This window comes from Spea bombifrons, chromosome 9 (assembly GCF_027358695.1).
Source record: "Spea bombifrons isolate aSpeBom1 chromosome 9, aSpeBom1.2.pri, whole genome shotgun sequence".
Taxonomy (NCBI): domain Eukaryota; kingdom Metazoa; phylum Chordata; class Amphibia; order Anura; family Pelobatidae; genus Spea; species Spea bombifrons.
Genome location: NC_071095.1, coordinates 22,680,248 through 22,703,735, shown reverse-complemented (window position 1 = coordinate 22,703,735; position 23,488 = coordinate 22,680,248). Strand labels below are relative to the sequence as shown.

At 50.0% G+C, this 23,488-nt stretch overlaps 1 protein-coding gene across 1 annotated transcript; it reads right to left on the bottom strand.

The window, feature by feature from the left end:
* Positions 1-6,888: 6,888 nt before the first annotated feature.
* Positions 6,889-18,600, bottom strand: LMNA (lamin A/C). Its single transcript, XM_053475073.1, has 11 exons — positions 18,124-18,600; positions 10,456-10,612; positions 10,015-10,140; positions 9,707-9,877; positions 9,338-9,463; positions 8,747-9,193; positions 8,533-8,640; positions 8,044-8,163; positions 7,677-7,784; positions 7,281-7,541; positions 6,889-7,164 (listed from the first exon to the last, which is right to left on the bottom strand). The coding sequence occupies exons 1-11, from the start codon at positions 18,471-18,473 to the stop codon at positions 7,135-7,137; spliced, it is 2,004 nt and encodes a 667-aa protein (XP_053331048.1). The 5' UTR covers positions 18,474-18,600; the 3' UTR covers positions 6,889-7,134.
* Between the last annotated feature and the right edge of the window lie 4,888 nt (positions 18,601-23,488).

Sequence of the window (23,488 nt, the reverse complement as noted above, 5' to 3'; positions counted from 1 at the left end):
CACTCAGACCTCATTGACATGTCCAGCTGCACCTTATTTCCTGGATTGCCAGCCTTTATAAACCTGCCCAGCCATTCTGTCTGGTCCTTGACATTAATGTTATAAGACTGCCAGTTTTGGTTCCCGGTCTGTTCCTGTTTTGTTTCCTGATCTGTTCCTGAGTTGTGGCCAGCACCCCACAAGTGGACTCCAAAGCTAAGTGCCCTGCAAGTGGGCTTATCTGTCGTGTGCACCCCATCCAGAGGGTTACTATCCGTGCGCCCCGCCAGCGGGCTTCCAGCTAAGAGACTTTCCATATATATATATATATGTTGTTTTACCATCGTCTGCAATACAGATATTAACTGCATATTCTGTCTGTGGTTTATTTCCTGCGCCTGTCTAGAACAACCCCAAGCCATCATGCATCGTGGGGTACAGACGGAGCCCCTTGTATCCCCTGCACCTGGGCTCCTACCAGCCCTGTTCACCCGGCTTGTGACAACTGCTGTAGCACACGCAGGGACGCCTGTTAACTTGCAGGCCTGCTGCTATAGCTTACACAGGGTCTCGTGTTAACACTGAAGCAGACTGTAAAAGTGTTTGTGTGAATCATAGGTGTATAGTTGATTTGTCAAAAAGGCAAAGATGGTATAAGCAGGGTGTTTATGGGACAAAAATGGCACAGGCAGGGTGTTTATGGGACAAAAATGGCACAGGTAGCGTGTTCATGCGATTAAAGATGGCCTACACTCGGCTGTTTGGGAACAATGCTGACTCATGCTGGGCTGTTTGGGGGCAAAGATGGCACGTCCTATGTGTGTGTAATTTGGGTGCTGGTCAGGTTCTATGTGGGCGCTGTTTTTTTTGGAGGGTTATTAAAGAAAGCACTATTATATGTTCAGTAAATGTTATTTAAACGTATTTATTTTACTTATTTTTTCAGATTTCTTGTTGTTTACAGTTGACATACAGTTTACAAATTGGCGCAATAAATATTCTTGCCAACATAATTTTGTAGATGTCTTTACATTTGGGGGGGGGGTGCCGCCACTTACAGGATCTGCCCCGGGTGCCAAATACTCTAGGTACGCCCCTGCACTGAAGCCTTGCTAGCTCATGCAGGGACTCCTGTTAACATGCAGGACGTACTAGCACAAGCAGGGACGCCTGTTAATACGCAGGCATGCAGGACCCTACGCAACGACTGACACGCTGGTTGAGACGTCAGCTCTAGGCTTGGGCAGATTCTCTACCTGCTACCCTTTCCTCTCAGATCCAAACTCCTCAATTCACACAGGAGACTACAAACCAATAGTCTTTAGATTTGAGCTTCCGTAGTCCCAACATCCTCACTAATTTCATCTCCTTTCTGATCCTCGGCTCTCGAGGGCTGCTTCCTTTAGGACTGGACCCGCCGTGAACCTGACATTACGAAGCCTGGTAATATTACCCCAGTGAGTGAGTAGTGGATCACTTGTGCTATCTCCCAGCAGTCGTAAAGTGGAGGCAGTATGGAGTATCCTGAACGCGGTGTGAATCTACGTTTACAGTGATACTCAGCATTCGGCAGCCACAGGCACGCATGTACAGTTTGTGGCACTAAAGCTCCGTGAGAAAAAAAGCTTCCTAAGTCTATTAGGAAATCCTTTAAACTTTCATTCCCTGCATTCCTCCCAGATACTTAACAGCCCAAGGAGGACAATGTCCATTTCTGCCATGCTTAACCCCCTCCCTGCCAGGCAGCTCCTGCCATGATAAACCCCCTCCTTCCCACTCTTAATACCATCCCGGCCCAGTCTCCGCTGCTATACCAACTCCTTCCGTGCCCAGCCGCCCCTGCTATGCTTAACCCTCTGCCTCCTAGACTGCTCCAGTCACACTAAACTCCCTATTTTGTTGGGTTGCTCCAACCAGGGGGCTTGGTCCCTCCAGAACAGTAAACGTTTAATGATCTGTGTTCCCCACTGCTGCTTAAACGCATTGGAACGCTATGGAGCACACAAACGAAAGTGGAAAGGACCCCTCTGGGGATTCGGGAGTTCTGTACGCACAACTAAGAGACCTGTTACATTTGGGGAGCTCTATACGCATGAAGAAGAGACCATTGAGATTTAAGGAGCTTTGTAAACACAAATAAGAGACCTGTGAGGTTTAGGGAGCTCTATACGCATGAAGAAGAAGGAACCTTTGAGGTTTAGGGAGCTCTGTACATACAAAGACGGGACTTGTGAGGTTTGCGGAGCTCTATATGCATGAATTAGAAACCTTTGAGGTTTAAGGAGCTCTAAACACACAAAGAAGCCGAATACAAAGTAAAGACACATAGAGATGGCATCACTTACGCAGCCGAGGGCCGCCCCAGCTGGCATCCGTGTGTCTGCGGTCAGCTGCTGCGCTCTGACGGTGCCAGGGTCACACTGAGCTCCAGGAAAGCAGATCACAGGAGATTTAAGGGATCCGTCACTCTCCCACCCTCTCCCATAACCCCATTAGTGACGCTCCAAAGCCTGCCAGGATCTGCCCAGCCTGAGAAACTTCATTGTCCCCCCCCCAGCATCTCTGCTTTACCGTGTTAATTAAGTTTTTATTTGCCCCATCAAAGCCCCCGTGAACACCTTCCTGTTATAACTCCTTCCAATGTTAACGCTTCCTGTCTATTTTCTTTACATTAATGCATGCAGCTGAGCACATCTCTAAGGCATGGTATGCCACAATAACAGTACAGCGTATTTTGTGTGTTGAGCCAGACCACAAGATCTATTTAGATTCGTTCCTTCAAGCCGTGTGATGTGCTCTCAGAATACATTATTTCAAAGGATTACATCTGTACAGAAATAGGATCTCAGATACTGGAGACCCGCTCTATAGAACTGATCACAATACTCTAGGGAGGGGGGATCTGCTAGGCCTGTGTCAGGTTAGAGTGTGTGTGGATTTGTCTTCTTCCTTTAAACCCGGCAGTGTGCGTCTACTTACCCCGATGCCCTGTAATCACTCGAGCACAGAATTGGCTTCAGGATGAATCTTCCCCCCAGTGGGCAAAGCAGGAAATGAACGTTTTAGCAAATTTCACCTTAATCTGTTATTCTTAAAGTGACAACAGTATACACAGCACTTTACAAATTGCGCAGGACCCAGCATACTTGTATCGACAACCGAAGCCAAGAGATATGTTTACATAAAGCAAAGAAAGACCCGTGTGTAAGCTTACTGCGCAGGATGAAACCACCACCTCCGTGATTCTTGGACAGCCAGGATGATGGGAGTTGCAGTGAAAAAAACAGCTGAGAGGATTCAGATCTCCGAACCTGTATGAGAAAAACACACATTAGAGCGTTAAGCCCCCGTGCGAGGCGCACGCTTCCTGCGCACACACTGCACGCTCTTCACTTCTCTAAACTTACACGTCAGGGAAGCGGCGCTCGGCAGGTAGTGATACCATCTACCGGCCCTCGCAGGGAGCCCAAGCATCCCGGGGGCATCACACGGCACGACTGTCATATATACACCGTTCTTTACACGTTTTGTACACTGTGAGGGAGGTGTAGAGATATATACACGGTTCTGTACTTTATGAGGGGTATATGGTGATGTATACAGTGAGGGTTAGTATATATATTTATATATATATATATATATACATAGTTCTGTACTTTATGAGGGGTATATGGTGATGTATACAGTGAGGGTTAGTGTATATATATATATATATATATATATATATATATATACACGGTTCTGTACTTTGTGAGGGGTATATGGTGATGTATACAGTGAGGGTTAGTATATATATATATATATATATATATATATATATATATATACACGGTTCTGTACTTTGTGAGGGATATATGGCGATGTATACAGTGAGGGTTAGTATATATATTTATATATATATACACACACAGTTCTGTACTTTATGAGGGATATATGGTGATATATACAGTGAGGGTTAGTATATGTATATATATCTATATATACACACACAGTTCTGTACTTTATGAGGGATATATGGCGATGTATACAGTGAGGGTTAGTATATATATTTATATATATATATATATATATATACACACACAGTTCTGTACTTTATGAGGGGTATATGGTGATGTATACAGTGAGGGTTAGTATATCTATATATATATCTATATATACACAGTTCTGTACTTTATGAGGGGTATATGGTGATGTATACAGTGAGGGTTAGTATATCTATATATATATCTATATATACACAGTTCTGTACTTTATGAGGGGTATATGGGGATGTATACAGTGAGGGTTAGTATATATATTGTGTACATATCTATCTATCTATCTATCTATCTATATATATATATATATATATATATATATATACACACACACACACACGGTTTGTACATTGTGAGGGAGGTGTAGATATATATATATACACAGTTCTGTACTTAATGAGGGGTATATGGTGATGTATACAGTGAGGGTTAGTATTTCTAGTATATCTCTATATCTCTCTCTCTATATATATATATACACAGTTCTGTACTTTATGAGGGATATATGGTGATGTATAAAGTGAGGGTTAGTATATATATACACACACGGTTTGTACATTGTGAGGGAGGGGTAGAGATATTTACACGGCTTTGTACTTTATGAGAGGTATACAGGGGTCTATGCATACAGTAAGGGTTAATATATACAAATATATATACACACCGTGCCGTACCCTTTCTGTACCTCAATTAGCGCCGACGTCACCCTCTTCTAACCTGCTTCCAGTGAACGAAGTTACCGCGCATCAGTCCGGGATCGAGCTCCGCCCCCGCGGCTACGTCACTACGACCCGTCGAAGAGCGCTAAGCACTGGAGACGTGACTACAAGTGTAGCGAGATCGCTTATCAGTGACCCAGGGCCAGAGCCCACCAACTGGCCGAGGAGTTGCGCATGGGAACAGCATAGGAGTGGTCGTTAACAGGAGGGGGTAGTTAGCAGGGGGGAAGTAATGGTAGTTAACAGGGGGGGGAGTAGTGGTAGTTAGAGGGGGGGGTGTAGCGGTAGTTAGCAGGAGTAGTGTCTGTTGGCCCCTGTATCAGTGGGCTCTGTGATCAGCAGGGGAGGGCTGGCATCTTGTGGCCCTGGGGGACCAGGTAAAGCCCATTGACTCCATCAGCCCCTTCTGCCTCCTCTCTCAACTCACACACACTGGCACACATTTACACAGACACTCACATACACACACACTCAAACATACACTCTCACCGAACAGCTTTCACCCCCATCCATTCTCGGAAATGAGACTCACAGACCAACAAGAATTTGGTTGATTGGTACTTTAATCAGGGAGGACTGCACAGAGGTTTGCTATATGCGTAATTTAATGTTTATATATATATATATATATAGGAAGAAAGCGGAGTAATGGAAATAAACAGGTACAGACTGCAGGGGAGGGGGCAGGACAGGAGTGGAGGGATCTCCCACCCAGACTCATTAAGGCACTTCACTTGCTAATACCTCCCTTCCAAGGCACTTAACCGAACCCCTCCCAGGAGGAGCCGTTTCTTTGGTTGCGCTGACGCAGCGTGAATATCCGCATTTCCATAGCAAGCATCTGCTCCTTCCAGACTCTTTGGTGTGCGCTGTACTTTATCCGGCCCCGAACTACCAAGTGCTGCGCGGTGAGTAATCCTCCTATTCCATTATATATTTATTTCCTTTATATAGTGGACGCTGCCTGGAGATTAGAGCCATTTAGTAGAAAAAAAGGTGGAGAAAAACAAAATACGCGTTTCACCGTTATCTGTATCATCTGATACAAAGGTAAAAAAAAAAAAAATAATTTACAACGCCTAGCAAAACCCGAACCTCCAAGTATTAAGCTTATTTCAGCTAAACTCTCCCGGCGCGCTTCGCAGCAGGCAGACTGTGCTTGATCGCCTCCGTTTATCAGCGCATTATATACATTGCTGATGGAATATAGTCTAAAGCGAGGCAGAAGCTCCGTAGTAGGAGGACACACAAGAAATAACACTTTGGGCTTTGGTGTCTGCGATCGTCACTCTTTCCTGAGCTGGTATTTTGTGATTTTATCCCCAAAACTAAGTTTACTTAGTTGTAAGAAAAAAACAAAAAACAAATTGTGCACATTTACCTGACGCGTTTCACAAACGTTCTGCAATCAGAGACCGGCAGGTTTTTTTTTTTTGTGAAGGCGCTTCTACCCCGACGCAGATAAACTACTCTATGCCTAGAAACCCACACAAAGCCTGACATGAGATATATACCGAGAGAAAAAAAACAATAAGAACCCCCCCCCCGCGCCGGATCCACCGATTTCCCAATAAATCTTAATTCGGTGGACCCTAAAACACTCGAAAGTCTATTTACACTTTAAATATCTGGCTGGGGAGGAAAAATATGGAACAGGCCCGTCGGCCAAATGTGTTACACGCTCCAGGAATATCCCAAGAGCTAGATTACGGGGGTAACCAGGGCTACCTTGGGGTGTTACAGGCGGCTAGCGTTTAAATCCCCCCGCGCCTGGAGCTGTAAAGAGATTGCGCGTTCCATATGTAGCCAGTTTCAAATTAATCTACTCGGCGGGGGGGGGGGTTTGTGGCTGGAGAACGTTTGCGGATTTAGTAAATTGGGAGGACATAGAATAATAAGGAGGGAATTGCCCCCAAAGCTTTCATTTACCCCTCTGGGTGATGCTGGCTGTCACTTGGATGCCCTGTCGTTTCCCAAAATATGTCAACACGTCACATAAAAAAATGTGTTATCCTAGCGGTTCCTACACCGTTACAGATAAACCCAGAACAGAGTGTATTGGTGCGGCCCTCTGCCACGCGCTACCTCCCGTCTGTCAGAGAACGCGCGGGTGGGGGTATGAGGCTGATATTATTGCCTCTTTGTTGGTCAAATTCGGTCTCTGCCAGAGAGGACAGGTCCGCGTTGGTTGAGAACCGACTGCAGCCGACGTCTCGCCGAGGGTTGGCGCCAGGATCCAGCCATCCCGTCGTGTAACAGATACAGACGATAAGGAGTTTAAAAAAAAAAAAAAGTTCCCTTATAAAAATTCTGTAGAAAATAACCTTTTTGTAAAAAAAAAAGCCAGGAAAATAGAGATTTTTTTTCTTTGCCTGGACGTAGAGCTGGGCTTCGGGGGGTTACATTATACTGCAGCTCTGCGGAGAGACCTGAAAGAGAGGAGAGAAGATGAAAGCTTTTACTCTGGACGGTTGAGATTTCCCGGTGGAGTTTAACTACTTGTGGTTCTGCGGGGAGCAGCCATCACGGCTGACCCGGCACTCACCTGCGCACGCTGGTCGCCGTTACCCAGGATGTAAGACCGGGTGACGAGGCTCTCCCCGAGTCCGCTGCCCCCGCCGGCACCTCCCATGCTGCGGTAGGTTCTGGTAAGGGTGACGCTGGATGAAGAGGAGCTGCTTGCGCCGCCGGCTATCCCGGAGTTCTGGGCGCCCCCTTTATCAGCGGGTCGCCCACAGGTGGTGCACATGATGGTGCGGGAGCGGAGGTTGTATTCTCCGGGGTCTCCGGTAGAATTATGGCCGTCCTGTGATAAACGGGTGAGCAACAAGACTATTACAAATCCATAGCCCAGGGCTTTCTGGACAAGGGGCCACATTCCCTGGTGTCTGCCCCATCAGGATGAGTCTAAACCCCCAAAGGGAGGGAGCTCAGGACTTACCTGATGGTGGTGGTGGTGATGGTGAACGTCCTCGTCATCATCATCATCCTCGTCATCGTCATCTTCGTCGTTGACCACAGTGCGCACAAGCTTGCGCATTGCCACCTCCTGCAGGAAACACATTGTTGGACCAGAACCTGAACTTCCACGGCCTCAGAATTTACAATCAACGACCCCCTAGACTACTCGTGGCAACGTGATCGGCCGGTCACGTAGAGCAGTAGTTAGCCATGTGTTCTTATTGGAAGCCCCAGCTGCCGTTGAATGGTCTAACTGATCTCCGGTGACCTCCGGTAAAGCTCTCCTCGCTTTCTACGCCTCTATAAACCCTCCCCAAGCTCCAGCGCTCGTTGCTCCCATGGCTCACCTCATTGCTGGAGGTCAGCAGAGCGGTGCGGATGCTGTCGCCTGTTCCCCAGGAGTTCTGGGACTTCCAAACCAAGTCACTTGGAGGATTATTGGCCACTCCAGCTCCAGCAGCCCAGATCTGCAAGAAAACATCAAGCATTAGAAAGGGCCACATGGTCTAAACAATCACCCGGCTTAGGGAAGAGCGCCACGTGGCAACTGGCGGTAAAGCTATCTACCCCAACACAGGGTAGCAAGTAATCCTACCACACCACGTACATGCGCAAGATGGTAAAACCACAGGGTGCAGAAAGACGCTAGTGTGGTGGTGACAAAACACTGCATCGCTCTTTGTTCAGGCTGCCTGAACGTCAAGTATTTCACTGTCACCCCCTAACCAGCAGAGGGCGCCAGATCTCCACGCAAAGCTGGACGAGTGAGCGCTGCACCCGCTGCAAGGTCGCCGGCTTCTGCTGACAGTGGCTAGAGATAGAGCAGTCCCACTCACCGTCATCACTTGCCCAGCCTTCAACGTGGTACGTGGAGGGAACTTGTACACGATGGGGGTTTCCTCTCCGATCTGTCGTTTAATCTGCCAGCTGCCGAGTGACTGGTCCTGAAACGCAATGGGAGGGGAGTATTAGGCAGCTATATGCAGGAGAAAGCCGACAATCACTCTTTTGCTCAATAAATGCATCCGTTAAACTTTTAATGCTCCTCACCTCGCTGGATTTGTTCTTCAGGCGAACAAACTTCCCTTCCTGGTCGACCTCCTCGACGGACACCTTGCCGCTGGTGCGTGCGTGTTGAGTGTAAGTGGTGCTTCTTGACTCTCCTCCATCCAGCTTCCTTTTCTTTGAAGCAGAAGAGGAGCTGTGGGCGGCAGAATGCGCCACGCTGGTTCGTGAAGTCCTCTTGTGCGATGTCGGGCTCGGGGAGAGACGCAGCCTCTCCTCCTCCCCCTCTAGCAGTTTGCGGTACGCGTGGATCTCCATATCAAGCGCCAACTTGATGTCCAGCAGTTCCTGGTACTCGTCCAGCTGCTGCTGCATGCGCGCCCTCATCTCAGCCATCTCCTTGTCTTTTTCAGACAGGATTCGCCTGCTGCTGTCTCGCTCCCTGGTCAAGGCGTCCTCCAGGTCCCGTAACCTCGCCTCTTTGGCCGCTAGCTGAAAATTAAGCCGTGACAAAAAACGTAAGACCGCCAGTTGATTCATTTCCCAGTAGCCGTACATGATTCTCCGTGTGTCCAGAGTGGCCCCGGAGAGCCTTGGTCCCGCCGGTTGGCACCAGCGCACACTGACACCGCTCACCTGTTTCTGCAGCTGGCTGAGCTGAGCCGACAGGCTGTCGATGCGGATCCTGCTCTGCTGGATCTCCTCATGCGCCTCTCCTACCAAATTACTGTTCCTCTCCGCCGACTGCTTGAAGTTCTCCACCTGGGGGTACAGACACATTTAAACACCAATACAAGTGCCCGGTGACTAAAGAGTCCCTGGAGTTAGTGAGAAAAGCCCTACCGACTTTCATAATGAATACCTGGAACCCTCTATGAAGCCCATAATCAAGAAGCTTTAATGAACACAGCACCAGATATTCTGATCCACTGGGAATCACGGGCTTGCACCCTTATAGTTACCCCTAGTACCTTGTGGTGCCCGCCCAGGAGGTAGAATCCTTACCTTGGCATTGTATGTCTTCTCTAACTCCTCCTTGTACAGGTTGATCTGCCCCTCATGCTCGCCACGCATCTCCTGCAGGGCATCTGCCAACTTGCTTTCGAACTCCCGTTGGCGTCCGCTGTCGAGTTCCACCAGACGTGTCTCGTGGCGGCGCTTGGTCTCTCGCAGTTCCTGCAGGGAAGATACAGTTATTATCCAGCAGTCGCTGGCACCGTCATGCCACCCCCGGAGTACCTGTTGCCCCGTGGCCACATGCAGCCTGTGACATTACGTATGCAACTTTTCTATAACGGTCCACGCTTCCTCACCTCACTGTAGATATTCTTCTGGAACTCCAGCTCCTCCTTGAGGGTCTGGTTTCGGTTCTCTGCATCTACTCGGCGAAGCATCTCATCCTGTAGCTGCTTCTTGGTGTCGGCCAGAGCGCCCTCCAGCTGGAGAAAGAGGGAGAGCAGGGGTTGTACGTTACAAGACGCGCCTCAACAGGCTCTCTGCATTTCATGAAAATTCTCTAGGGAACAGACGACATTAAATCCACTTTAAGACGAATAAAGGCGGATAAGCTACGGGCACCCAGTGGATTTATCTCAAAGAACCGCTGAGCCACATGGGACAGTCTCCTCCAACTTGGGAAAGCGTCTCCACGTATCAACATCGTCATATCTAACCCAGCGTCGAGCCGACGCATCGCCCACTCTAAAGAGGAAGTCTCTTTCCTCGCGTGAAGAACGTATGGATGTTATTCTCACCTTAGAAAGCTGGCCTCTGAGCTCCCTCAGCTCTGCCTCCAGAGTCCTCTTCTCGCTGAGGGCTGTGGTCAAGTTAGCGTCCTTAGAATTGAGAAGAGCCTCCAAATCCTTAAGGCGGGCTTGGGCTGCCAACAGGTCGGCCTCCTTCTTGGAATTCCTGCAAAACTAAACAAGTTTAGCACCAATATCTGAACGGGCGACGTATTCTCGATACACCTTGAAATGCGAAGAGCTCCTAAGAACGTTGGTTCCTTCAGACCTCTTAAGGAACAAATTAAGAGACACGGATCGCGAGCAAAACACAAGCGAGCTTGGACGGGCCAGAAAAACACAAGTGGGGTCTCTCTTCTCGGCTGCCAAGGGTTGAGTTGGGCGAGGGTAGAAACGGTACGAGGGCAGTTTGAAGAATGACCCTTTCATCGAGGAGATTTCACTGCCAGTCCGGACTAGCTTCTCCCAGGAGAACAGCTGGACATCGGAAGGGACAGGGCTCTCCAAAGCTTTGCCGGTTTAATTACAGACGTCGTTTTGTTGGAAACGCCGCAGCTGGGACGCTAAACACTGAGGCTGTTGGCGATCATATTAGCCGTGCTACGTCCCAGGCCTCCAATCCTGCCCTTCAACACCAGGCTTTAAGGAGTCGGCGCGCTGGCCGGGCTCCATAGACCTTCTCCCTCTACACAAGGAGTCATTTGCAGGAAGACGTATGAGCCGCAGTCGGCGAGATTAGATTAAAACATTGCGGACGAGATGTTTTAACGTATCCAGGAAGTCACCGTGACGACCGCTTTATATTAAAGATGAAGTATTCTGAGTAGACGGACCCGTGCTGAACCTCCACACGAGGCAGGAGAAATCACCATTAACTCGGTGATCCGCGGGAGGAATATATCCGTAGAGGATACCCCCCCGCTGGAGTCCTGCCATTCCCCGGCTCATCGCATGGCGACTTTGGCACGGGAAGCCCGTCCCCGGCGTTCTATACCACTGACTTTGTTTAAATGACCGGGAGGGACGCCGAGATTTATTAACACAAACAGACCCCAGATCTCGGCGTCCGAGGAGCAGTCCTGATATTTTTAGCCCGGAAAGCAGCGTCTGTATCCAGTAATGGGCTTTTAGGCAGAAATCCAGGGCAAACTCCAAGTTTCCAGTACTTGACGGGGAGGAATGACACAGATCCCACGGCGGCCGGCCGCATGTTTATTAAGGAGATGGATCGCCGGCTGCAAAAAGCTGCCTTGGATCGGGGCGGCAAACGGCCATCTGCCTCCCGCCCCATTAATTCCCATCTCGGGGGGCTCTACGAGGGAGCAGCTGTTAACATGTATATGTTTATAATATTCTTCATTTGCACTTTCCATTTAAATGGCATATCTCCCCCCCCCGCCGGAGTCCTGCACCAGTTCCAAGGATTTTTAAGCAGAGGAAGCATCGCTCTGGGATCAGTGGAAATTTATCAAAAAAAGCCTGGAAACTCTTGATTATTAAGAAGTTATTTTTACAAGATCTGCTCCTAAAGGGCAAACCACAGGAAACATCCGCCCGACGCAGCGCAGCCCCGGCTCGGACTCTCCATGCCACCCGGCCGCGCCATTTTGGGAAGAAAACATTATTTTTAAACTATTTGGAATTTTGCCCGAGTGGCCGTGTTACGAAGGATTAAAGCTAAATGGCCGCCCAGGCGGTATCTGGTGCTGAGGTGCCCCCCTCCCCACACACACAGGAGTGATGCTTAGAAACAGAACCTTCCGGCAGATCGGCCCCATCCGGCCCCCGTCTAGTTGCCGGTTTCTGCTGCTGTAAAGACTCAAACCCCGGCACAGCATGCGAGGGAAAGCCCAGGAAAGGATGGGTCGAGAAGCACCAAGTAAAATCTCTGTGTTGCCACGTTTCAGGTCTCCATGCGCGATCTCTGACTCAGACTATTATTTCCAAACGAACGTTTGCCAAACCCTCCAAACGTCTGCCAAATCCTTCCGATCCAGACGGAGCGAGCGCGGCAGGGACGGCCAGGAAGATTTCAGCAAAAACCGCACGGCGCTGTACCCGGACAAGCGTTATTCCACCCCTAAAGTCCCGCTGATCTCAGGGAGAGCGATAGAGGAGCGGCGCGTGATGCGGATGTCATGGCGGCCAATCCCTGATTAGTTTAACCAAAGATAAATGGATCCTAAATATTCTGGGGGGGGGGGTAAATTAAATTATAGGGGGGTGAATGGGATTCTTTCCCCCGGGGTTAGACTTTTATCGCCAGCGTGTCGGTGGGTGGGAATTCACACAGGACGCCATTATCTTCCCCTACCCGTCATGGTGGAAGAGATGATGTCATCAAAACGCGCCTTGTACACTAAAAGAGCCAACTGCTAAGGTGTGAAGGGCTTAGCAGAACCAGCCCTGTTCACAAGAGCTTACAATTAAGAAGATACACTGGACAGGGATAGGTTCTTTGATCTAGGCCACATGGCACATACGGATTAGAGCTGCCAATCACTGCAATCCCCGCCCCCGGTGTGCCTTAGCACTAATCAGACACCATGCGCAGAAATCTCGGCAATAAAAACGACACCCGTCCCTAAATCCTTCCTGCCAGGTGAGTACGCCCCAGGGCGTAGGCCGCTCCGCACCCTATTTCTCAACAGCTTTTATTAGCGATCAACTTAACATCCTATAGAAGATGATAACCGGGATTAACCCTTTCCAGCTAGAGCCATGCATCTCAATGGTGAGAGGTATACAGTCAGCGAGTGTGAGTGTGAGTATGTCAGTGGCCAACCTACGGGCATAGTCATGGCGATTGTCTCTAGTAGAGCGTCAGCTCTGTGGGCAAAAACGCCTTGGCACAGAGAGAGGTCAGGGCAGCCTGGAGCTCATTATCTAGAACTAGAGGCAGCTTCTTCCGTAGGGCGCAGGGAGAGAGCCGCTGGAAAGTAAGTGAATAGAGCGCGGCTCGTCAGAAGAGCTGACCACATCCGAGCCTGCTGCGGCTGATAGGGACGCGCCGCGGGCGTTAAGATCTCACACCCCACGTGCACCGGCTAAAACGTCAGCTCTTCTTCCAACTGCGGCTGGCCTGTTGGAACAAAGCTGCCAAAAAATATTGGAAAGCTCCGGGAGTAACGGAACATTCTAAACTGGGGTGGAATAAAACTGGAGACGGATGAGCCTGTACCACCCGTCACTCCGAATATCCAGCATCCCACTGTTAGAACCAGGCTTTGGGGGTCTCAGGGCGATCCTACCCCAACGACAGGGTTAATAAAGGAGGCTGGTTTAACTATTTAGGGTGGCTGTTCCACTTATATACCCCCCTCTCGGTAAAGCTTCCCTTTTTTCGACATCAGAACAAGAAAATGCAGAAGGGTCGTGAAGGGGCCAGAAAATACAATCCAGACACTTGGCTTACGAGCCAGGGCCGGGACCCTGGAGCTCTACATACACCAGCGAAACATTACATTATACAGGGGGCCGGCTCACCTGACTATACATTATACAGGGGGCCGGCTCACTGACTGTACATTATACAGGGGGCCGGCTCACCTGACTATACATTGTACAGGGGGCCGGCTCACTGACTATACATTTTACAGGGGCCGGCTCACCTGACTATACATTATACAGGGGGCAGCTCACTGATTTAACTATACATTATACAGGGGACCGGCTCACTGATTTAAATATACATTATACAGGGGCCGGCTCACTGACTATACATAATACAGGGGGCCGGCTCACTGATTTAAATATACATTATACAGTGGGCCGGCTCACTGATTTAAATATACATTATACAGGGGGCAGCTCACTGATTTAAATATACATTATACAGGGCCATAAAAGGCGGACGCCCTGTGGCCCATAGAGCGCAGACGCCCCGCAGCTGTCTGAAGGGATTTCTCGTCCGGTGAAAGCACGGCGCTGTCTCTTTAACGTCTCGCTGTAATAGTACCCCGGATGCCGCAGGCAGATCCGTCACACGCTCGGCCTCCACGCCGGAACACGCCAACGTCACGCCTTTCAAATAAAAACATATCAGGACGTTCCCATAGAGAGGGAAAAAAACGATCAAAACGTGGCTGTTCATTAATCCGATTTTTGGCAACATTAAGAATATGTCGGAGGCGGATATCGCCCGGCGCGGGGGCAGTACAAGCAAGCCGTCGGCGAGACAAATACCCCAATAGCTGTAACCCACTGAGTGCCACTCACATTTCACAATACATGTGATTCCCAAATCAGTTATTATTGGTTCCTCGAGTGCAACATAACCGGGCAGCGAGGCGGCAGCCCCCCATGCGGCGAGGCGGCAGCCCCCCGGGCAGCTCTATCAGACCAAGTTCTTTACTGTATAAGAGTCGCAGCGTTTCCTTTGACCGGCAATAAAATGCCCCCCCCCCATAACACTCAATCCTCGAGGACTTGCACAGCTCGAGGCATTTGTGGGACTGCAGACGTCGCTCCTTTCCAGAATTTACAGAATGTGCTGAGTCGATTGTGATGTAAGGAGCGGCTTTAGAGATAAAGCCTGCAGATAACGATGTAAAGAATTCACCAGAAGCCGCGCAGGATTAATGCAGAAACGGGGGGGTTTAGGGATCGGCTTCCCTTAATGTGACGAAGGCAGCCGTTACTCGCCCCTTAGAAGCCACGGACTTTCTCAGATTGTTTGGGATGAAGGGGTTAAGTCGCTCCGTCCCAATGAACGCGCTTTCCTTCGGAGGCCGCATAGCGCCCGTGCGGGCCGCCGGGCACATATTTCTGCGACGCGGTAACGAAGAGGTTAACGAAGCGGGGCAGAGTGCCAGCTTTGACGTCCTTGGCTTAAAATCCTGCTCTGCCATGATGTCTGCCGGGACAAAGGCACTTTTATCTCCTGTCTGGGAGCGGCTGCCCGGAAGCCACCGTGATATTTCGGAGGCTCGGCGCCGGTCACATGGCGCGCGGGCTGATCCCCTATTGCTACGTGTAATTTAATGGGAGTGGATGGGGGGTAATTACCGGGCGGACATAGGCGAGCTGGTGGGCGACTTGGCCACGTCCCGACGTGTTGCAACACAACACCCTAAACTCTACAAACTCAATGAACCCCTTTTAAGTGGGGGTGTGTGATATGCATCGCTATTGGGCACCTAGAACCCCCCCCGACGTACTCAATCTTTAGAGCGCGTGCACAAATAAATTTAGTCACGTAGGGGAAGCCATTATCCGCTGCACCGCTCACTTCCTGCCGCACTCCTGCTCAGGGTGTGAAATGTTACAATGTAAATGCTACAAATGTAGCGGAAGCTTTTACCGCTTCTACGTCTTTAGCAGGAATTCCGTAAAGGAGGGAGTTCCACAACGATAATGGCCGCCATCAATTAGTCTCGTCTAAAAATGAAGGTTTCAGTTTGTACATTGTAGACGGGGGCCGGATGGGGCTGGTTCTGGGTTTCCATATTTGTTATTATGGAATTCACTTTTTCGCGGCTCGCTGATGAAGCTGACGGGAAAATCTCGGAGACGGCTAATTATCTGAGCCGGGGGTAATTAAACACCAAAACAAACATCGGTTGTCAGGGAGAGTAAGATATTCCAGGTAAAATATTACCTAATGTGAGAGTATATGGGCGTAGGTCGGGGTGGAAAAAGGAATTACAACAATTGCCCCGCCACGACCGGCTTAGGAGGCTGACGACACCGTCAGCGTGTCACAGGCTCAGGAATGCTGCGAATCTCATTGATCGGACTGAAGGAATGTTCACCGACAACAACAGAATGTGTCGCTACTGGTCAGGGCCTGAAACAGACGCCCAGCGCCCCGTAACAGGAAACCCCCAACCTGCCGGCAGATCGGCCCCCGTCTAGTCGCCAGTTTCTCCTGCTGTAAAGACTCAGACCATAATCAGTCGTCGGTCTCGTCTTAGATTCAGGAGCCGTATGCCTATCCCATGCATGTTTACATTACCTCGCTGTATTACCCTCTACCACCTCTGCTGGAAGGATGTTCCACTTATCCACCACCTCCTCAGTAAAGTAAAACTTCCTTACATCACCTCCATTATAACAAACCCAGTAGGGTCGAAATCCAGAAAGCAAAGGGTCTGAAGAACTGGTGGCGGGTTAGACGGGTCGGCTCGGTAAATGTTATGTGTCTGGAGTGGCCCCAGGGCCCGGGCGGCTGAGTTTAACCCATTACGCCATTAGGAATGTAGGAAAGGGTTAAAGGAAACGATTGTACAAAAACCCCGGCCACACACAAAACAGTATTCTGGGGCGTCCAGACTGCCTTTTACCCCCGTGTCTGAGGGTATCAGGCAGCAGAGTAACCGCACCCCGAAGTATGAAACAGAATGAAAGCGCGAACGAGAGAAAGCGCGAGATGAGCCAAGTTTGGGGAAAAGTCTCCCTGATTCCCGTCCAACACCCCCCATCCGGGATCAGCCGACATCACATCCGAGCTTCTGCCCCCGCAGACAAACAGCCCACAGACTCATGCGTGTTCCTGCCCTGATCCCCCGCGTCATGCCAGGCCGGGATTAAATAGTCCGCGCATGTCTGCTCCTCCGGGCTGCCGCAGGGCCCCACGCAACATGTTGTTCTAATTGCGGGGTAACAAGCGGAGGGGTAATTAGGGTGGCTGCGTCTGCGAGGAATGCGATGCACGGCATGGAAAATGCAGCATCACCACAAAGCTGGCAGCGGCCCATCGGCCCCCGGCTGCCGAGACGGACAATGTTTTTTTAGGTGCCTGGAAAATCAGGAAGGCATATGGAGGGGGGCAAAGACATATAGGGGGGGACATATGGGGGGGGCACGGCGGTCAGAGACATGGAGGGCAGATATATTTCAGTAACATTAGAGGGACTCATTGAAAGCGCTCTGTCACAGATCGCCTGCCGGGTGTATCGCTGCGGGGCAGGCTGGGTGTGCCCTTATCTGCTGGGTGGCAGAACGCAGGGTACATCGGGCAGGACCCCGTCTCCTGTCGGAGGGGCTCAATCAACGTATGGGCTGCCACGGCGACAGCACCCAGCTGCACACACTCTACAGTGTGATGAGGGTTAAAGGGGATCTGGTCTGCACGAGGGGGATCCTGTAATAGTGCCAAGGGTCTCTCACGGCACAGAGCCCCCAGATCAGGAGGTTCTCCTGGGACACGTGAAACAGCCTCCCAGCAGAGAAGGTAAAAGTGTTGTCCTGCACATTGAATAGGTGAGTCAGAAAATGTGGACAGAACGGGAACAGAATAAAATGATAGGGAAGGAGACGGAAGTTCTGGTCTTCAAAAGGCTTCCCACGGGACTACCTGCGCTACCGGACGTGTTGGTGCCATAAATGTAAACGCTCCTCACTTACATGACGTGGAGACAGAACAACATTCCTGCACCCGGGGGGGGGGTTGTATGTATATATATATATATACGGAGTGTGTGTGTGTGTGTATATATATATATATAGCAGGATCTGACGTAATATTTAGGTAAACCGTCGGATATAAATGGGGCAGATGAAAAGGTTACAGAAAATGAAATTTTGGAGTCACTTAACCCTTTGAGTGCCGAGGGGGTAGGGGTTTGGGAGCAATCTGTTTTGCCCGGTCGGCTAGCAAAGCTCTCCCCCGGCACTCGGAGGGTTAAAGCCGGCTCCCGGTTCCCCGCAGCCCCGAGGAGCCCCGCCGTTCCTTACCGTGCCTTCAAGTCCTTATACTCGTCGCGGATTTTGCCGAGTTCCAGCTGGAGCCGGGCTCTCTCCTTGGCCACGGAGTCCAGGGTCTTGCGGGCATCGGCCAGTTCCGTCTCGTACGCTCCCTTGATGCTGGACACCTCCCGGCTCACCACCTCCTCGGACTCGGTGATGCGCAGCCGCAGCCCCGCGTTCTCAGACTCCAGGGAACGCACCTTGTCGATGTAAACGGCCAGGCGGTCGTTGAGGTCCTGCAGGTCCTCCTTCTCCTGCAGCCGGGTGATCCGGGTGGGGGAGAGCGGCGTGGAGGACTGGGCGCTCCGGGTTGTCCGCTTGTGACCTGGGGTCTCCATGGCTGTGCGTTGTCGGCGCTGTACACAGAGTGAGTCTGGATGTGTCCTCTCTCTCTCTCTCTGACAGTCTGAGTGCGCGTGTGACTCGAGATCACATCCACTCGGAGCTCCAGGCGCTGGGAGGACTGCAGGAGGAGCTTCGACAAACAACTCAAATCATAGGAATGACGACTTGGCTCGGCCTTCCCGGCAGCTGACGGCAGAGACCAACAAGCGGGGCTTTAAGGGCCCACCGCGCCAAAGCCTGCAGCTGCTGCAGAACCTTTCCTTGGCAGACCTGTCAATCATCGCGGTCAGTGTATGTCCAAGAGATTCTGCAGCAGCCGAGGACCCCCCCTGGTTAGTTTAGGGAGGCGACCCATTAAAACGAATTAACCCCTGCCACTCGGGGTACAGCTGTGTGGGGTGGAACCCTGGAATGTGAATGGAGCCCCGCAGTATACAAGCTCTGCTGCTGCTAATACCCTAAGCATTCATTATTTATTGATTTATATAGCGCCATCATATTTCGCAGCGCTGTACAATGTACTGCTAAACTAATCAGCGCCTGCTGCGAACCGCTTCTACAGGAAGGCGATCCCACACCAACTCCCAGCCAGCCGACTTCTGCTGGGTTTTTTTTACACCACTTCTGCTGGGTGGCTGTCCCACGTATCTACCACCCCATTACTGACGTCAAACTTCCTTACATTAAACCTACGACCACGTACGGCACAAAGTAACTTACTGGGGGGTTATATTACTGTATACAGCGCTGGGGGGATATATTACTGTATACAGCGCTGGGGGTTATATTACTGTATACAGCGCTGGGGGTTATATTACTGTATACAGCGCTTTGGGTTATATTACTGTATACAGCACTGGGGGTTATATTACTGTATACAGCGCTGGGGGGTTATATTACTGTATACAGCGCTGGGGGTTATATTACTCTATACAGCACTGGGGGTTATATTACTGTATACAGCGCTGGGGGGTTATGTTACTGTATACAGCGCTGGGGGTTATATTACTGTATACAGCGCTGGGGGGTTATTACTGTATACAGCGCTGGGGGGTTATATTACTGTATACAGCGCTGGGGGGTTATTACTGTATACAGCGCTGGGGGGTTATATTACTGTATACAGCGCTGGGGGGTTATATTACTGTATACAGCACTGGGGGTTATATTGCTGTATACAGCGCTGGGGGTTATGTTGCTGTATACAGCGCTGGGGGGTTATATTGTTGTATACAGCGCTGGGGGTTATATTACTGTATACAGCGCTGGGGGGTTATATTACTGTATACAGCGCTGGGGGGTTATATTACTGTATACAGTGCTGGGGGTTATATTACTGTATACAGCACTGGGGGTTATATTACTGTATACAGCACTGGGGGGTATATTACTGTATACAGCGCTGGGGGTTATATTACTGTATACAGCGCTGGGGGTTATATTACTGTATACAGCGCTGGGGGGTTATATTACTGTATACAGCGCTGGGGGGTTATATTACTATATACAGTGCTGGGGGTTATATTACTGTATACAGAGCTGGGGGTTATATTACTGTATACAGTGCTGGGGGTTATATTACTGTATACAGTGCTGGGGGGTTATATTACTGTATACAGCGCTGGGGGTTATATTACTGTATACAGTGCTGGGGGTTATATTACTGTATACAGCGCTGGGGGGTTATATTACTGTATACAGCGCTGGGGGTTATATTACTGTATACAGTGTCCTGGTCCACACACAGATGCACAGGGAAGCTGAATCCACACACAGGGTTGAGTCACCGGAGGATACGCCAGGCGTGTGAATCACTCCCGTGTCCTTTTCCGAGAGCGAACCGCACCCTTAATGTCGCTTCTCAATTCCCCCTCTGTGTACAAAGCCCTCTGTGTGATGCCGGCATGCACTCCACCGCGTGCCGCCGACCTGCCGGCAGCTGCCACCAGCAGAGGAGCCAAAAGAACCCCCTCGCCCCCCCCCTCGTCCCGGTCCCATCACAATCTGACGGCACCAGCTGCCCACAGCCAGCTTAACCAAACGGTGCTGGCTGACCCTTGCCAGGTGCTCCTCTTGACGCATATGGTACAGCGCCGCGGCATACGATGGCGCTACGCAAAGCAATAGATAATGATAATGTATGTTTAACGCCACGGGCCATTTCACGCCGACTAAAGCTGCTTATTCACGGGGCAGTCAATTAACTGCATCAAAGTCATTCAACTGACTTGTCAAATGTTTATATTGGACAAAAGCCATCAGGCCAGGCTCATGTATTTGGGCGCGCATGCATCGCTCTATTTACCCCGGGACCATTCTGCCAACTGTCCCTGTTCAGTCCCTCTCCCAAATCCTTGCGCCTGTCTTTCCTCCCTGGTGCCCCTCTTTTCTAGGAGGTCAGAATGTTTGCTGGGTAATAAAGTATTGCAGGGTTCCACAGCCCTAAAAGCCCCGATAATGTGTATAGAAACCATAAAGAATCCCTAAGGGCTGCATGTGGACAGAGCTCCACCAGTTGGACAAATTTAACCCTTGAAAATAACAAAGAACTATTTGCTGAACCAAATCTTTCTCCAAACGTTTTTGATCTGTTTGCCGTTAGACCTGAAAACTCTCCAGATTTCCAAAAATCCTAATAAAAACCAGCAGTCTCTCCCTGGAAGGGGCCCGTTGGATGGGGGGGTACATGGACCCCCATCCCCTACCAGCCTGTTCTGTTTAAATCTGGTTTCCTGCTTCAAAGCTCAAAGTCTTTTAACAGCTTCTAATTTCCATGAGAGACGCCAAGAAACCAAATCCAACCCAAACCACTCCCGAGGAGGAAAAAGAGGGGACGGCTTCATGTAGTGGGTTTAAAATCCCAAATATTTGGCATTTATTATTTTGCCTATTCTGTTTCACATTAGTCGGGGGGGGATAGAGAAGGATAGATTGCCCCTCATTACTAGCGGATGGTCAGCTGTAGATTAAGAATTAGCAGAGGTGAGAGAATGAGAACAAACGGAGGTATCACATTAAAGGATGTGTATTTTCTGCTTCTATGGCAACAAATCAAACAAGTTTTTTTTCAAGTGCTGGATCGATCCCTTTGTTTTTTTTTGTGAACAAATCAAACACCCTTCTCTTGTGTCATGTGACTACAGGCTGGATCAGTACTTAATATCTATTAATGAATAGAGTCATTTTCATGGGGGGGGATTTAGAATATTTAATGGGGGTTACTAAACTTAATAGGTGGAACAGCACCTTTAAAATAGTTATTAGTACAACATATTACAGGGCACTTTTGTTTTAGGAGGTCTGGCTTTATTGGGGCATTTAGGGCTGTAGAACCCTGCGATACCCTCATACCCAGCAAACATTCTGACCTCCTAGTAAAGAGGGGCATCAGGGGAGGAGAAAGGGACACGACGGGAAGAAAGAGGAGCATGGGGATTTTGGGGACTAAACAGGGACTGGCCAGACTAAACAGAGACATTAGGGAGGTATGCGTATGCCTTTTCTTGTGATGTGTGGTTTATTTTCGGCGTGACCACGTGCTGCGCGTACATTTTGGGAAGCGGTGCGGGGCAGACACCCGATATCCCCGTCGTGTCTGCTGCTAATAAACCACTGTTTGTTTCTCTCCATTTCCTTAGATACGGAGGGGGAAGCCTGTGACGCGCAGGACCTTGCGGGGTTTGGACAGAGGGGGGAAGCCTGTGACGCGCAGGACCCTGCGGGGTTTGGACAGAGGGGGGAAGCCTGTGACGCGCAGGACCCTGCGGGGTTTGGACAGAGGAGGGAAGCCTGGGACCCTGTGGGGTTTGGACAGAGGGGGAAGCCTGGGACCCTGCGGGGTTTGGACTGGGGTTTCCCCGGCTCAGCTTGGCCTCGGAGGACACCTGATATAGTGAAATAACGGAAAATAACGTACACGTCGGCTAACCAATCGGCCGCGAGGAAATAAAGAAGCTGGGGTAAACAGATTATCCCGGTCGATCCCTATATGCAAATAAAGCATCTCTCCCATAAAAGGTCATTTGCATAGGACACCACGCGGTGATGTCACAAGCTGGGTTGTATCATCCTGCTAAGGCTGTGTGCTTCCAGCCCTACTGCCAGAGGGCGCTAACATTTTGTGGGGTAGAGTGAACCTCTGTCTGTGGTTCTGCCCCCCAGGGGGTACTTATGATGGGGCCATGGGGGGAATTCAGTACCTTTCAGTTTAATTTAGAAGGAAATAGTTGCCATATGGGGGCAAAACATATCATCTGGGGCACTTGTGTCACATAGGGGGCACTTGTGTCACATAGGGGGTACTAAGTTACTGGAAGAATGGGAATCTCCCCATGCCCCTATAAAATCAAGAGAATCTGCCCATTACATTACCCCCCTCGGAGACCCAGGAAATCTACCCCATTCACCATTACCCTATACAGACTATTACCCCGCGTTACGCGTCCTGCGGAGCTCAATGCTCTGTCCATGGAGGGCTATGGGCTTTCAGTAAAAGCCTCTGAGCTTCGCGCCCCATCACGTTCCATCCTTCGTGTGGTCTGAGGACTGCTGAGTAGGGCCATTTTACCCATGGGGGTAAGAGCAGATGCTCCCCGGATACTCCTGAATGCCTGGTTCGAGCGTCTCTGTGCGGGAATGAGAAATGGCCGCGCGGTCGGCATTAACGCAGAATAAACGGATACAAATTAACGGGAACCTCTTGGCTTTTACTTATTAAAGACACGGTAACGTCCCGGATCCGGGCACATCTGCGAAGTGACTCACGGTGCCCCGTATCCATGACGCCCTGCCTAGCAACCAAAAATACAGAAAAAATAAATGAAACCCAGGAGCCTGGGCGTCTCCGCCAGACACTCAGAGTTTCCTACGGCCGCGTTTAGAATGTCAGCAAATCCCCCCCCCTTTCTTTTCTTTTAATTCACTAAAAGGCTTTCTGGCCAAAATAATCATTTTTTTCTCTTTTTTTTCCGCGTGACTCATAAAAAAAAATAAAAAAATATTAAAAAGC

Bases quoted from the DNA above. Each gene is read 5' to 3' on its own strand.
- LMNA (XM_053475073.1), bottom strand. From the start codon at position 18,473: ATGGAGACCCCAGGTCACAAGCGGACAACCCGGAGCGCCCAGTCCTCC. The intron at 10,613-18,123 runs GTAAGGAACGGC...TTAGTTTTGCAG, and splicing joins TATAAGGACTTGAAGGCACG to GAATTCCAAGAAGGAGGCCG. The intron at 10,141-10,455 runs GTGAGAATAACA...CTCTTTCTCCAG, and splicing joins TCAGAGGCCAGCTTTCTAAG to CTGGAGGGCGCTCTGGCCGA.